At 41.9% G+C, this 15,943-nt stretch overlaps 1 protein-coding gene across 1 annotated transcript in view; it reads left to right on the top strand.

Moving 5' to 3' along the window:
• The window catches only part of GALM (galactose mutarotase (aldose 1-epimerase)), a 56,389-nt gene extending 40,446 nt beyond the window's left edge, over nt 1-15,943 (top strand). The window contains exons 5-7 of the mRNA XM_010855584.1: nt 12,336-12,477; nt 13,951-14,125; nt 14,755-15,943. Of these exons, the coding sequence (XP_010853886.1) occupies nt 12,336-12,477; nt 13,951-14,125; nt 14,755-14,832 (395 nt within the window). The 3' untranslated portion in view covers nt 14,833-15,943. The remainder of the gene's footprint in view (nt 1-12,335; nt 12,478-13,950; nt 14,126-14,754) is intronic.

Here is a 15,943-nt window from a genome sequence, read left to right as displayed (position 1 = left end):
GAATAATAGAATGAGGATAGCTCAGTAGGAAAATTCAGTGGAGAAAAGAGGCTGAGTAGCTTGGTTTACGCGGGAGACCAATAAAACTTCAAGACAAGAAGTTTGCACCACTTATGTAGGCCGCAGGTGCCCTCTCGAATAGCAGAAGGTGCCTCACCCTAGACACCTTCTCGAGTGGGTATTAGAAGCCCAGGCATAATTAGTAAGCATGGTGGGTTCTGCGCTCCAGATGGAGACTTCAGCCAGAATGTGAAAAGAATGACATGGGGAGACCAAGCGTTGGTGAGCAAGGCCCGTAGCTTTATTTTCAACAGGGGTTTTTATACCCTAAGTTACACATAGAGGATAATAGGGGATGTAAAGTCAGCAGTCTTTGATTCTTATCAAAAACCAGGGTTTCTTTCCTGCAAATTTATCGTATACAAATGGTTTAGGTGATTTACATCATCTTCTGGCCAGAAGGCCTACTAACATTTTATGACTCTTGACAAGGACTTATCAACAAAGACTTATTTTCTCTAAGAGTAATTATTTTAAGGTTTGGCGCCATCTTCCGAAGATAAAATTGCATTCCTATAGGGCGGATGTGTAATGGGTTTACAACAAAGGAAAGAATTTATTACCTTAAGGGTCTAAAGTTACTAACACCAAGGCCACTACTTATTTTTTCTACATACCAACTATTAATTAATACACATTCAAGGATACAATTCAGGGGATGTGAAAACTTGACAACAAACATTGACTCATCAATGAAATCTTTTACTAGTCTTATTCTGACAGTTTCTAACTCTCTGAGAGGCTCTAAGCTATTTGAATATCTTAAGCTTCCCATGCCTCTCGAGGCTGGGAGACTGTAAACAATCGTATGCATAGCTGTAGGAGTCCACGTAAACTTGTCAGGCGAGTTAGAGAGCCAGCTGAGGGGTTTGGATTTAAACACTCCTAGTTGCCCAGGAACTTTATTAATTGGAGCTGTAAGTTAACTCTTTGACAGAGAGAGCGAGATGGTGGTAGGGGACAGCCCCCAGTAAAGTCAGAGGTGAGAGCACAAAGCAATAAAGTAGGCAGACTCTGGTTTTTTGGGGGAAAATGCTCGAGAATATCCGGGCGGACTCCTGAGGCTCGATCCCGCCTTTGTGTATGCCGAGCCTCCTTCCTCATGACCTTTGTCACGAGTGGAATGCCTCACCGGCTCCCGGCACACCATCATCATCATCATTGTCACCATTTACTGTGTGTTTAATATGTACCAGACACTGAGCTAAGCATATATACATACCTTAGCTCATTGAATTACCCTTTGAAATAGGCGTTATGCTTCAGTTAAGCCTCGTTTGGAAAAAATTGGCATTTGGAGAGGTCAGGTAACCTGCACAAAGTTAAACAGGTAAGTCATTGGTGGAGTCAACGTTTCTAGCAAGTTTCCCTAACTCCAAAGTCTATGCTGTTATTACCCTTGGCTACGGTCCCTAATAGCAACTATATTACTATTCCACCATTTTTTATAGCAAAGAAAGCTGGGATTTAAATCCAGGACTTTCTGACTCTAAAATCCATTCTGACATCTATTGAGTTTTCCCAGCAAGTGAACAGGATGCTCCTGAAGCCGGTAATAATAATTGGTGATGACTTCTGATATATCCTGTGACCAAGAGGACAGTTTGCTTAATCAGCTGTCATGGGGGCAATTTGCACTTTCTCAGATACATTATTTTCCTGCAGTTTCTCTGTGCTGTTGACTCGCTCAGATTAAGGCTAGCTTCTGTGTCCTTTCACATACTAGCTGTCCACGCTGCAAGAATATGGAGGAGTCATAAGCAGTCTGGAAGGAGGCCTGGTGTATTGCGCAAGGCCTTTACAATGCTGCTACAGGAATCTGCCAGGAGACACTCAGGCTGCGTTTCTTGACTAAACACCTCAGGTTATGGGACTGCAACATTCCAAAGGTGCATTTTAGCGTCAGAGGGCAGCTTGTTTTGTGACAAGTAGTGGGATAGGCAGAAAATACTCACCAGGCTATATAGATCAGAGATTCTTAACCAGGCATGTATCACTGGACTTTGGAGGTTTTAGGAACATTGTGTGTGTGTGTGTGTGTGTGTGTGTGTGCATTTTCTTGCAGAGAGAGCCCATAACTTTTAGAATATTCTCAAAGGAGCCCATGATTCAGAGACACTTTAAAAAACCATTGTTTTAGACTAAAAAATCACTAAGAGAGAAAGTTTCAAAAAAGAGAAATCTTTTTTAATGAAAATGTCAGTGCTCTTTGGAGGAAGTAGTGTACTTTTCCTGTAGTATTAATAACTTAAAGACCATAATGAATAATTGTTCTGTTCTCTGTATTTCTGGAGTGTATATGTGTGACAGACAGAGAGAGCACTGACTATATGCCAGGTGCTGGCCAAGAGGCACAACCCCCTTCATAGCATTCCCTCAGTTAAATGCCACAGTGCCGGGGACTTCCCTGCCAGCCAGTGTTAGGGCTCTGTGCTTTCACTGCCGAGGGCGTGGGTTTGATCCCTGATTTGGGAACTGAGATCCTGCAATCTGCATGGTTCAGACAAAAACAAACAAACAAAAAGAAGAACAAAAAAAATCACAGTATCTGTATTTTGTAGATAACACTATTAGCTCCAATTTTATAAGTGGGAAAATTGAATTTTACAGAGGCAAAGAAATTTATGAAGGTCAGTTGGTAAGTCTGTCTAAATCCTAAGACATCTTACATAGATTCATAAGTCAATGTATAGGACAAATCATAGAAAATAATTTTTGAATAATATACTTAATTTTTTTTTACTCTTTATTTTTCAAAGGAGAAAAAATTATTAGAGAAAATTTCTTCCCACCTACCCTCCCCCCGCAAATTTTTCTAGAATGTCTATGCCAGATTTTCTTTTCTATTTTCTCAAAATGGTTTTTAATTGTTATTATAAACAGGAGTTACTTGTGCTGAGGACTGTCTGGAGGGATTCTGGTTTTCATTGTGCACTTATGTTACTGGGTTGTGTGAGATAAGCTAGAAAGGGGACCTGCCAAAAAGGAGAGGGCTAAAAAATGAATAAACATGAAGACCCAGTGACTCCTGCAGTGACCATCTGTTTATCTTCTCAGAGTCAGGCACTAGGGCCACCAGGAAGCAAAAAGAGTTATTTCAGATGATGGGAAGTTAAAAGCATGGAATTAAAATTCACCCCAGGTGAATTTTCTCAGTCAGGTACCGAGAAGAGCGTCCATGTCCAGATGTTACGCAGAACATCATTTCAGTAGTCAGCGTTCAGCCAGGAGCTCATGAGGACTAATTTACCTTCTGCTCTGTTTCTTAAGACTTTTGCCCCAAAAATTGTCAGAGCCAGGAGCCCATAGGATATGTATAACATAACTGTCTTGCCTTCACCCCAAATATGGACAACAAGAGTCCATTCCTGTGACAGATTTAATGCCTTGTGACAGAGATCTGCAATGTTAGAGAATCTTGTTTCCAATAATCAGATATACATCATCTTCTTGCAAGAATGGGGAGTGGTAGTTGCCAGAGTGACACTCACGTGACCACTCTTGTCCTTCACAGGTGATGGTAGTCCTACGCCTTTGTCAAGTTAGCCAGTTCCGACTTACCTTTCAGGATCAGTCTTGGGACACATCTTTGGAAAACCTCTCCCAACCTTGCTGGCTGCACTAGCTGCTGCCGCTTCCTGCTCCATCAGGGTCCTCTGAACACCATACTCACTGCATCTGTCATACTCTCCTGTGAGTTTTTATTTTATCGTCCATCTCTTTCACCAGATTCTAAGTCCCATGAGGTCAGTTGTGGTTTTGTTTTAGTTTAATTAATTCATTAATTTGGCTGCCTTGGGTCTTAGTTGAAGCACTCGAGATGTTCATTGGGTCACGCGAGATCTTCTGTGGCTCTCAGACTCTCTGACTGTGGCATGTGGGCTCAGTGGTTTCAGCGTGCAGACTTAGTTGCTCCGCAGCATCTGGGATCTTAGTTCCCTAACCAGGGATCGAACCCACACATTATGAGGTAGATTCTTAACCACTGGACCACCAGGGAAGACCCCCTGAGGTCAGATTAATGCCTGGTACATAAAAGATACTCAAAAAAGAGTGAGCTAACAAATTTATATTTGTTTCTTCCCTATGCAAAAGTAATTGCAAGGGTTAGTGTTCTTAAGGCAGAATCATCTAAAGGGACTTCTGACTATGTAAAAATAGCAGGGAGGGATAAATTCACTTCCTGTCAGGACTTGTCAAGTGCCAAGAGGTGAAAACATCCCAAGGCGGTACACTAGTTATCTATTGCTCTATAACACTTTATGATCTCTCACTGCGGTCAGGAATTTAGACAGGGCATATCTTGTCTCTGCATATTGATGTCTAGGACCTCTGTTGGAAGATGAGAGAGCCAGGATGGGAATCATCAGAAGGCTCATTCACTTGCCTGTCTGGCAGTTGATGCTGACTGTTGGTTGGAGGCTGTTAGCCAAAATACCCCTTTTGACATGGCTTTTTGATGCAACTTGAGTTTCCTTAAAACTTGGCAGCCAGGCTCAAGAGCAGATGTTCTGAGGCAGACAGGACCAAGCCAAAGCCACTCTGTATTTAGAACCTGGCCTCAGAAATCACATAGCGCCACTTGTGCCCCGTTCTGTTGGTTAAGGCAGTTACAAAGGTCCATCCAGGCTTAAGGGAGGAAACAAGACTCCACCTCTCGGTGAAGGAGTGTCAGCATCACATTGTAAGTAGAGCCTGTGGGATGGATCTATCCTGGAGTGGCCATCTTTGAAAAATGCAGTATGCCACAGGCAGTCATGGGGAAAAGGCCAACTTCCTATAAGAATCCCTCATTTGAGAGAAGAGATATGAATCAGACAGATGAGTTTCGTGAAGGGTGACTTTTTCCTTTACTTCCAGAGAGCCGGCAATTATAACTCTATCAGGAATGCAGTAGAGGAAGATTTAAGGCCTTGTGACGGAGATCTGGAATGTTAGAGAGTCCTGTTTCCACTGCTCAGGTCCACATTATCTTCTTGCAAGAATAAGGCAGCTGTAGCTGCTACAGTGACACCCCCATGAGCTCTCTTTGTTGAGCTACTCCATAGACTTGACCTTATTCCTGGCTCACTGTCACTCCAACAACACTCTTGTCATAATTCTTAATTATTTTATTATCCGTATTGATGATACCATGACCTTTCAGCTTCTTGACATCCTCTTGCAATGATCTTGTCCTCCAAGCTTTGCAGCTACTCACTCCTGTGGTCTGTGGGTCATACCCCCGACTTTGTTACTACCTCTTATCGCTGCCCTCTATTATCATAATGTAAGATGTCTGTTTCAGCTTCAATAATTCTTCAGTGCTACAAGAACCTGTAGCACTGATCCCACCACCCTGTCACTGTTCCTCACCTCCTTCCCTACTAAGATCAAAAGTCCATTATTCGGATCACCCCTTTTCATATGCTCTCAATGCCCTTCCCCTCTCTTTGTGTTCTTGTGTTCTCCTAACAAAGCCCAACCCTGACTAGTCCTACCCCTCCATACTCTCTACCGTTGCCACCAAAAAGCTACTGTCTCACTCAGAATTCATGACAGCAATCTCAAGTGGGTCCTTAGTTGGGCTTGCAATCAGACTTTCCCTGAAATGGGGAAACAGAAGTACTGCCTCAGGCCACTCCCCTGTCCCAGAGCTATAAGGCCATATCTTTGGGTCAGAGCCCGGCATCTGCCAGGCATTGCTGCTCAGACCTTAGCACACATCCAGCCTTATTCAGGATGGTAAAAAATCCTTATCAGAAAGCAGCTTCTTGGGGACTTTCCTGGTGGTCCAGTGGTTAAGATTTCATGCTTCAAATGCAGGGCACGCAGGTTCAGTCCCTGGTTGGGGCCCTAAGATCCCACATGCCTTTGGAGTGTGGCCCAAAGAAAAAGAAAACAGCTTCTCTCTGCTGACACCATAGCTTTCTGGTGGCTTCAAAACCGAAGTCTGGTGATGTGACATCCTCTCTGAAGGCACCCTTTTCATTTCCGCTTCATTTTATGTACACTCAGCGTTGCTGAGAGAGCTATTTTCATATCTCCTTCTACTCTTAGCACCAGAGCAGGAACTCACGTATGCGGATAAACAGAAATTAAAACAACTGCACATTCATTTTCCAAATTCTTAGAAAAAGCAAGAGTATTTGGGGATTAAGGGTGGGAGGGGCTGCAGCCAAGTCCATCCAAGGGGAGGTGAAAAGTGCCTGAGTAGCGGCCTGGAGACTCTGACACGATGGAGACGCGTCACCTTGGGCAGGTCCCTTTAGCTGTCTGGGTCCCAACCTCATCTGCAAAGCGAGGGGACTAGATGAGGTAATTCCTAAGGTTCTTTCTAAATCTTTCATTCTGACTTTGTCACAGGATGCTACAACATTCACAGTTGCCCGTTTTTTTATCTGTTTACTTGATTCATTCATCAGGTTTTCAATCAAGTAAAGACTCTGCTTAATGCTCAGAAGATACAAAAATCAGTAGGACACATACAGTCCCTGCTCTTTAGGGGCTCACATTCCCTATAGATATATAGCTTGATATAATCCTAGAGTTATGCCTTAATGTGATGAATGTTTGGGGGAAAGTATGTTCAAAGCAGGATGAACAAAGTCAAAAAGGGGGTTAGTTCTAGCTGTGGATGATATATTCCCTCACAGAGGAAATAGCATTGGAGAATAAGCATTCTTAAATACCCTAGTGGACTTTGCCAGAATGGTGTGGGGGGCCAGAAAGCTCATTCCAGTTATAAGAAAGAGTCCAAAGACATAGTGAATCTGGGAGACAAATACCAAAGTTTTCATATGCCTGACCACCAAGCACATGAGGGAGTGTGTCAGGGCATAAGGCTGGGAAAGATTCGATTAGAACCTTCTCTTTTTCTTCTTATTTAGCAAAAATCTCATTTTAGGATTATCCCCATTGTCTGATTTTTGAGTCAGGACTTCTCTGCTGTTCTTGAATTCTTACCCTCTCTAAGCTCTGCTTGTGTTATATATATATGTATTTCCTGAAATTTGGCCCATTTATTTATGCCATCTTCCTGAAAATGTTCAGGCATATCATTTATCAAATATTTCCATGTAATGTGGAGGGCAACAAATAATAGCAGCTTTGTTTTACAGAGAGAAAAACTAAAGTAAATACTGATTTGTAGATTGCACAACATCAGGTTAATAGACATGAAAGGTGCCCTGGGGTGCTGCCTTCATGAAAATTCCATGACTTTCTTTTTTCTTTAAACTCAAGAAAAGTAAATAATCTTGACTGACCCAGGCAATCATATTAGGACTATCTTAAAAGGGTTAGATTTTGAGTCAAATATGGCTTTAAGAAAGCACTAAATATTGTGAGCACCATTTAAAGTTAGGAAAGAAAGCAAAACATAAATGATCACTTGGAATATGTGTTGGTAAGATTAAAATCTTGTTGAACCCATGAAAACAGCTGCTTTTTTCCAGTCTAACTGTTGTCTTTTTTAAAGTTTGTGCGGGAGATGGTTGGTCACGCAGACTTCAGAGGACAGTCGTTACAGCCCGGTGGGGTCACTACCACCCAGGATTTGATGTTAGAGATCGGACAAGCTCAGCCCTCAGAACTGCTCAGGGTTTAGAGGACTTGACTGAACTCCGTGTGGATGTCTGTACAGTAAGCTCTTTATATTGTGTCTCTAGCACCATCTACTGGGAAAAGAAGTGCCATTATTAGAATTACATTAGAAAGTGTCAGAAACCCAACTCAGGAAGCAGAGGAGAAAAGGAGGAAGGAGTTCAGAAGATTCTAAGAAACGGAGAATTGAATATATTATATTGAAGTTTCTTGTATACAGATGTAACCACTAAAACAAAAATACAAAGTTTCTAAATTATTAGGAACACACAAACACAGACCATATTGTAAAAGATTTTTTTTTTAAAAAGCAACTAGAATTCATAAACACGCACCATAAAATACAGTGACAAACAAAGAACACTTAGAATATACATATGTCTTCTTAATGCATGCGTGCTAAGTTGCTTTAGTCGTGTCCAGGTCTTTGTGACCCTATGGACTGTAGCCCTACCAGGCTCCTCAGTCCATGGAATTCTCCAGGCAAGAATATTGGAGTGAGTTGCCATGCCTTCCTCCAGGGGATCTTATGTCCAATCCAAGTCGCTTATGTCTCTTATGTCTCCTGCATTGTCAGACAGCTTCTCTACCACCAGTGCCATCCAGGAAGTCCGTGCTGTCTTAATAGCCCCTATTAAACAGTCTCAGATTAAATCACACACAAAACCCCAACAGAATGCCATGTACAAACCAAGTGATTAACTTGGTTTGAAAGGTTCAAAATATGAGCACTCAAAAGCAAACCAAGCAAGTGAAAGCCCAAGTAGCAGAGGGTCTCAATCTGAATATCAGAAAAGACTGATTTCAGGACAGAAAGCATTCGATTACATGAAGAAAGACACTTGGAAATGATAAAGGATGCAGTTCACAATGAAAGTTCACCCCAAAATGACTGTATCTAAGATCATGAAGAAAACCTCTAGCAGTTTCACAAAATACAATGCAGCCAATATTGACTTAGAAATGTTTTAACTCTTAATAATTCCTGGATCAAAAGAGAAGTCAAGGGACTTCTCCACACTTCAAATTCAAGAGCTGTAGGTTAGATCCCTGGTCAGGTAACTAAGATCCCATGTGCCAAGTGGTGTGGCGAAAAAAAAAAAAGGAAAAAAAAAAAAAAATTTTTTTTAAGGAAGCCAAACCCCAGAACTAGGGATATCAGAAAAATAATTATGTATAATGGAAATGTATACATAATATATAGGACTATATAGTAAATAAATAGTATAATATAAAATTATCTATAATGAAAATGCCTACATGTGCTATAATTAAAGTAATAGAAAATTTTAGCACTACTTATATGTTAATTAAAACTTGTGAAATTAAATGAATTATGCATCTAATACAAGATATTTGAAAAAAATTAAAAAATAAATCCAAGAGAGCAAAAGAAAAATTAACAAAAATAAAAGAAATTATAATTTTGAAAAGAATCAGAAAAGGTAGTACATAAATCCAAGAGCCACTTCACTGAGGGGGAAAATAACCCCAAAAATAAATATAACAGTAGATAACCTATTCAGTCCACAGAATTAGATATGAGCAGAGGCAAATAATGACAGATGGATGGAACTGAAAGGATCATAAATTATTTCTTTCCTCAACTCTTCACAAATCAACATGAGAGTAATATAGATGAAATGGATAATTTTCTAGGAAAATATATAAATTTGTGATTGTGAGCCCCAAAAGAAACTTTAAATCGATTATCAGAGAAAGATGGAGAAAACTACAAGTGCAGTGGAGTTGTCTAATGAAATACGGGCGTACGTTCAGCAACAACCTCCGAGATAAATTGAGTGAAAAGTTCGGGGTGGAAACAGGCTGTGTTTTATGGATATGCACTTAGATGCTTGGGTATTCTTGTAGCATCTCTAGAAGGTACGTGAGAAACAAGTGACAGTGGTTGCTTCTGTTGAAAGAAGCTGGGTCTGTGGGGAACGGAAAAGAGGGAACTTCTTTGCACTACAGGGTATTACTTTGTACCTTTTACATCTGTCATCTTTTAAACTGATTACATGTGTACATATTACCTACTCAAGAATTTTTTTTGGAAAAGTAGAACCAAGACAAAGGAAATAAATGCTTTTAAAGGCTGTTTTCAAGAATACTACTTAACTTTTCCTAAAGCTGACTCTGGTAAGAAAAAGATTCTCTTGGTTGAACATGGACCCGAGACTCCGGAATGGTCTTGGCCAGGCCTCCCTGTCTCTCTCAGGTGCTTTGGACGCCAGGCCCCCTTGCAGCTCTGTGTGAACTCAAAGACCCTATTCCTCACACATCAGGAAGAATATATTTCTGAGCAGAAGCTCTGAGTTAAAAAAAAACAAACCCTCTTTTCACCCAAAGGCAGGACATCCCTGTTACTTGGTATTTAGGAACTCACAAAAGCGGAACCAAATGCTTTAAATGGCTAAAAGTCAGTTCTCTTTTTACCTATTTCATTTTTTTTAATGGTTAAGATAAAAGTTCCTAATTTTTCTTAGCCTCTAAGATTCTAGCTCCACTTTGCATGGTATGTCTCTCAAAAAACAGACGAAACCAAGTTCCTAAAACATCTCCATCTGACCACATGAAAAGAAAAATGACAAGAAAAATGACTCACATCCTGAAAGAATATGTTAGACATCTAAAGTCTGTACTTACCTATAAAATATATTATAAAGTTCTGGGACAATACAAAACTTTTAAAAGGACTAAACTGTATCATTGTGTAAGGCTCTATCCCTTTCCGCTTTCCCTCTCAAGAAAGATTGGCCAGATTGCTTGGCCTGCTGCAGAGGAACCTAGGATTCCTTGTATTTGGGGAAAGAGCCTAGGGCCAGGGGCTTCTCACTGTTGAGCCATACTTCTAGGGTAAGATGGCAAAGACCTCTGCTGTTATCTGTTCCCAGGGTTTTCTAGCTGAGCTGCTCAGAGCCTGTACTGGCTTCACTCTAGCTTATATATATTTGTATTTGTAAATTTTTATTTACTTATTTTTGGTTGTGCTGGGTCTTCGTTGCTGCACACAGGCTTTCTCTAGTTGTGGCCTTGCATTGGCAGGTGGATTCTTAACCACTGGACCACCAGGGAAGTCCCTATATATATATATATATATATATATATGTATTTTATGTTGTGTACAGTTGACCTTTGAACAATGAAGAGGTTAGGGGCACTAACCCTCCATGCAGTCGAAAATCCACCTATCACTTAACAGTTGGCCTTCCAAATCCAAGTATTCGACCAGTCAAGGACAGTGTGGTACTGTAATATTACTGAAAAAAATCCACATATAAGTCAACAAAAAACATTTCAAACCCATGTTTTTCAAGGGTCAACTATATATTTATTTTATGTCTGTGTGTGTTTATTGAACTCCCCTCTGAATATTAACAATAAATTCTGCAGGAATGGGGTAGGGGTTGAAAGTCAGTGATTTAGTCCAATTTATTCATTGCACTGATGAAAAACCCCAGGCCCAGAGAAGTGATTTCAGCTAATTTGGCTTAATCTCTTTCCTTATCTGAGGCAGGTTCTACCCTACTACTACTACTATTACTACTACTGCTTTTGCTGCTATTACTGATATGATAAACACACACAAATCACCTTGTACTTAAGCCGTTTTTCTCCATATCAGTTATTCTTCAAACTTCTTCACCCATTCAGCCTACTATGACCTCACCTAAAGTCTCAGCTCAACTGCTAAACTTTTATCCATGAAATCTCCCCAGTCTACCACATCTAAGCCAACCCATTCACACCGCCTGTCTTCCTTCTTATAGCTGTGCCTCTGCTGGAACACTCTACACACTATGGTTATGAACTGCTTATATGTCCATTTCCTCCTTCAGGCTGCAAGCAGCTTAAAAAATATGTTCCATGTCTCATCTACGTGGCATCTCTGCCCATTAGAGTGCCTGGCATACAGTAGGTGTTGAATAAGTGTTGATCAATCAAAAGAGTGACTGAGTGAATGGCACCTAGTCCACTGCTTTGGCTTTGACACATTCCAGGAACATGCCTATGGGGGGAAGTTTCCCGCACATTCCCTGAGCTTTCTTAATGGAGCTAACTTCAAAATATTTGTGTACCTTGTTTGATGGCTTGGCCTAACATCTAAAGAACAGACCTGGAAGTTGGGGAAAGAATGAAAGTAATAAAGCAAAATGGCACAATATTCAGAAGAATGTAAAATCCATGTTACAGTCTTTTGGCAAACCCTGTCTAGAGGATTGTCTATTGAGAACTTCACTCTTTCCCTTGGATCTCTAGAAAATTCACCCACAAGATAATTCTGATTGCTCTTTTCTACCCTTGAAGCCCAGACTTCTCCTTAGTGGTTTTAGTAGAGCAGAAGATATGAGCCCTGGGGTATCTCAGAACTAAAGCAAGAAATGTCAACAAGGTAACTGACTCAACAGTTAGGACAGCCTTTATCCACCTTATCCTTTAATGAAAATTAAGTGCTTCCTTGATTTTTGTACTTTTTTCCACACTTGAATGATTCTGAATTTTATCGTCTTGCAGTCAGTAACACCTTACAATTAAGGAAATCTAATAATTTATTCTTCTTAAGATCTGACTCCCACCTCCTTTACAAATTGAAATTAAGGCTGGGAGGGTAGAACCAGTAGGGTCTTCAGGGTATAAAGATTTTATTCAGGCATTTATCACTCTTTTTTTCTGCTTCTTCCCACCAGGAGAAATTGCTTCAGTGCAAGGAACAGCATTTGACCTGAGGAAGCCAGTGGAGCTTGGAAGACACCTGCAGGAGTTCCACGTGAATGGCTTTGACCACAATTTCTGTCTGAAGGGATCTAAAGAAAAGCGTTTCTGTGCACGGTAGGTACTTTTCATTTGCTGCCTCTGTTGGGAAGAGATCCCAACTCCTATTCGAGGAGCTTTTCCTCTGGCCCTATTAATGCCAGTTACTATGCTGCAGGGGACTGTCTCCCACAACTCAAGTGTCTTTTCAAAGCTCCTGTTCCACGGGTGACTTCATCCCCACCCTTCATCTGCCTTTATCCCTGCCTGGCATTCTGTCTCTTTGTCTCTTCTCTCCCCATCTCTGCCCCATCTCTCAGGCCTTTTTTTTCCCACTAGAAGTGCCAGTTTCTCCTGACTAAAGTCACCTCTGCTTTCCTTGAACTTCCAGAGTCCTTTGTCCTTTCTTGACTCATGATGTATGCTCTGCTTCCTTGCATGGAAGGCTGGAGGTTACGTTTCCCCTATAGCGCTCACCACCTCCAGCCTGTCTGATAGGCATCTGTGTCCACACTCTCCTTCTCACTAAATTCCGAGTACTTCACATCATCTCATCCTTGTGAATCCCTCCCTCTACCTTGACACCTAACACCATGCTTGGCACTAGCACATAATCAATATGTTTGTAGAACGGACGGACCTTAAATAAAGCAGAGAAAATGACTGAAGCTCTAATAGCAACAGAAAGAACTTCTAAAGCCTTCTCTCCCTCACAGCCCCAGCACCAACCCCAGGCGTGTTCCTCTAGCTCCTGCCCACTCTCCTCTGTGCCTCCTATTCACATCCCTCTCCAGACGGCCTCCACCTGAGGAGACCTCTCGCCACTCCTGCCTTCTCTGGCTGTTCAGTCCCTGGCCTTTCTCTTTCTAAACATCTTTCCCTGAACCTCATTGTGGGATGTTTTACCTTGGTAAGGCTATGAGAGACCTAGCCTTATGTATATCCCTTTGACCCCAAATATAAGACCAAGTAGGTACTCTCTCCTCTGTAGAGGCTTTTCTTTTTTTAAAAAAAGGGAACAGTCTAGCAGCCTATTCTGGGGGGATAGCTGACTAAGGAGCCCTCTGCCTGCTCTAGCCCCAGGGCGGCAGGTAGTTTAACTTAGAAAAGCATCTCTTCTCTTTCAAAAGACATAATTGGTTGTCTTGTCAGACCAAGCAGAGAGCTCCAACTCCTTATGGGAAATTATTCCAGTCTCCCCCCAGAGCCCTAAAACTGCCTCTGTCCAGCCTGGCTCCCCTGACACACACAAACATATCTGACTAGGGTGAGTCGCTTTTGCCTTCCCCAGGGAAGCCAAGCTCAGAGTGGGAAGGTGCTACGGCGAATCCTCAAAACCACCTACTTAAAAAAAGAAAGCAAACCACCTACTTACACCTCCCCTGAGAGGCTGCGAGAATCTCCTACCATGCTGTTCTCATCTTTGTCTCTTCCATATCCTGCCTGGCTGTGTGGCTGGGTCTGACTCCTATCTCAAAGCTGCTTCCCAGCTTCTCCCTGTCTGCTTTTTCACCCTGGACCTCCGTATACGTGCTCTGGCTTTATCTCTAGGGTCCATCATGCTGGAAGTGGGCGGGTACTGGAAGTGTACACCACCCAACCTGGGGTCCAGTTTTACACGGGCAACTTCCTGGATGGCACGCTGAAGGGCAAGAGTGGAGCAGGCTACCCCAAGCACTCCGGATTCTGCCTTGAGACTCAGAGCTGGCCTGATGCAGTCAATCAGGTAAGTCCACAAGCCAGCTTGTTAAGAGTGGTGGTATGTCCAAGGTCATACCAGATGACAGAGATCACAACACTCAAATCAGATCTGAATGATTCAAAAGTCTGTGTGTTCTCTTCTCCAAGTCAAGGTAAACATAGGAAATTCTTAGCCATGTTACTAACATGGCATTCATATGTTAAAAAAAACTGTATTTTGTACCTTCAAAGCCTTTATTCAGTTTAACCTTTCTCCTTATGAATATTTACTCATTTTATACAACCACACTGTTAAGATGATCCTCCAAATCTTTTCATTCTTTTGCTTCCTCCTTTCTTTTCCAGCTATTGCCTAGAGTAATGCTCCTCAAAGTTCAAGCCCATAATAAGACACTTGCAGCCTGCACCAGAATGTAAATCAACCCCTCTTCTTTCATTAAGAAAGTCTTGCTGTGACAAAGTGTGTTTCGTGATGTGGTTGATTTTTATCCTGGTTCGAGTTCATCTAATTGCAAACCAATAATAAATGGTTCTTACCCTGGCAACTGGTTCACATTAGAACTGGTCTGGAGACCAGTCCAGAAGCCATCCTGAGTGGTTAAGGGTGCAACCTGGGTTGGCAAGGTGTAACCTGTATTGTTTTCCTCTTCACAGCCTCACTTTCCGCCTGTGTTGCTGAAGCCTGGTGAGGAGTATGACCACACCACTTGGTTCAAGTTTTCTGTGGCCTAAGGAAATGTAAAGATATGTCCTGCTCCAAGGTCAGGCTGGGAGCCCCTTTAGCAGCCTGACTCTCCTATAAAGAGATGAGTTGAAGATTTAGAGGCTTTCAAAGTGATCCTGTGATTTAAAATCATACAAATGGTAGCAGTCAGGGTAGTCAGGTCTGAATATTGATTTCCTTCCCAAAGACTGGCTCCAGGCCAGGTCTAATGACCAGCTCTCCTCTCTGTGAAGTGAAGGGGACTCAACTACCAATGTCACCCATCATCTCAGCCTTGATCCTAGCCCAGAAGTGGCACCTGGGCTCCATGTGTTGGCTCCATCTGTCCATTCTGCCCCTTTCTTTTCTACTTTCCACCCTTTCTTTCTTTAATCCTACTCAATCCTTTTTTTCCCCCTCCTTCTCTAGCTCACATCACCTTGCCCTATGCATCCTATGGAGTTTTCAGGTCGCTTAGCTCATTCAGCCTGCTGGCAGAGGGAGCCTGTCTGCCTCAATAAGGCAACAGATGATGGAGACATGAGTCAGCTGAAGCTTACAGGGGATAAATGACTCACCTAAAGACACTGAACTAGGAAAAATTTTAACCAAGACTCTAAGTCGGGTTATTTGCATGAAAAACGTGCAAATTCAAGTCCCCTTTGCCTCCACTCCAGTCTTCAGGAGCATCCCTAGCATCAACTGATGGGCACAGAGGAGTCTAACCCTTACTGTTAGCTAGCCTTTCTTCCCAAATTCACTTTTATAAAAAGAAGCGCGAGTCTGTTTGAGCTTTACAGGTAATGTGATTTAAGGTGCAAGATCAAAATGTCCAGAAAGAATCTGTAAATTTGATTCTCTGCCTTCACAGTTAACTGAGAAGGCCAGTTCAGCCAAGGCATAGGAAGGAAGTCACTGGAGACAGGAGCTATGTTAGTGTGAGGAGAGGGCCTTAACTGAGAGAACTACAAATTGCACTGGAGAGCGCATGTGTTATGTAGACCAGCCTGGGCTTCCCACCTTTCCTAATTGAATCGTCAGTGATGGGTTTGGGTTGGTGGCTTTTAAAGAAATGTATCTTATACTATTATACACTAATAATCAGTTTAAATAAAATCAAAATCTGCACCTTCAAAAAAA

This window comes from Bison bison, unplaced genomic scaffold (assembly GCF_000754665.1).
Source record: "Bison bison bison isolate TAMUID 2011002044 unplaced genomic scaffold, Bison_UMD1.0 scf7180017864366, whole genome shotgun sequence".
NCBI lineage: Eukaryota > Metazoa > Chordata > Mammalia > Artiodactyla > Bovidae > Bison > Bison bison.
Note: the sequence above shows the minus strand (reverse complement) of the source record. Positions and strands in the feature narration are given on the sequence as shown.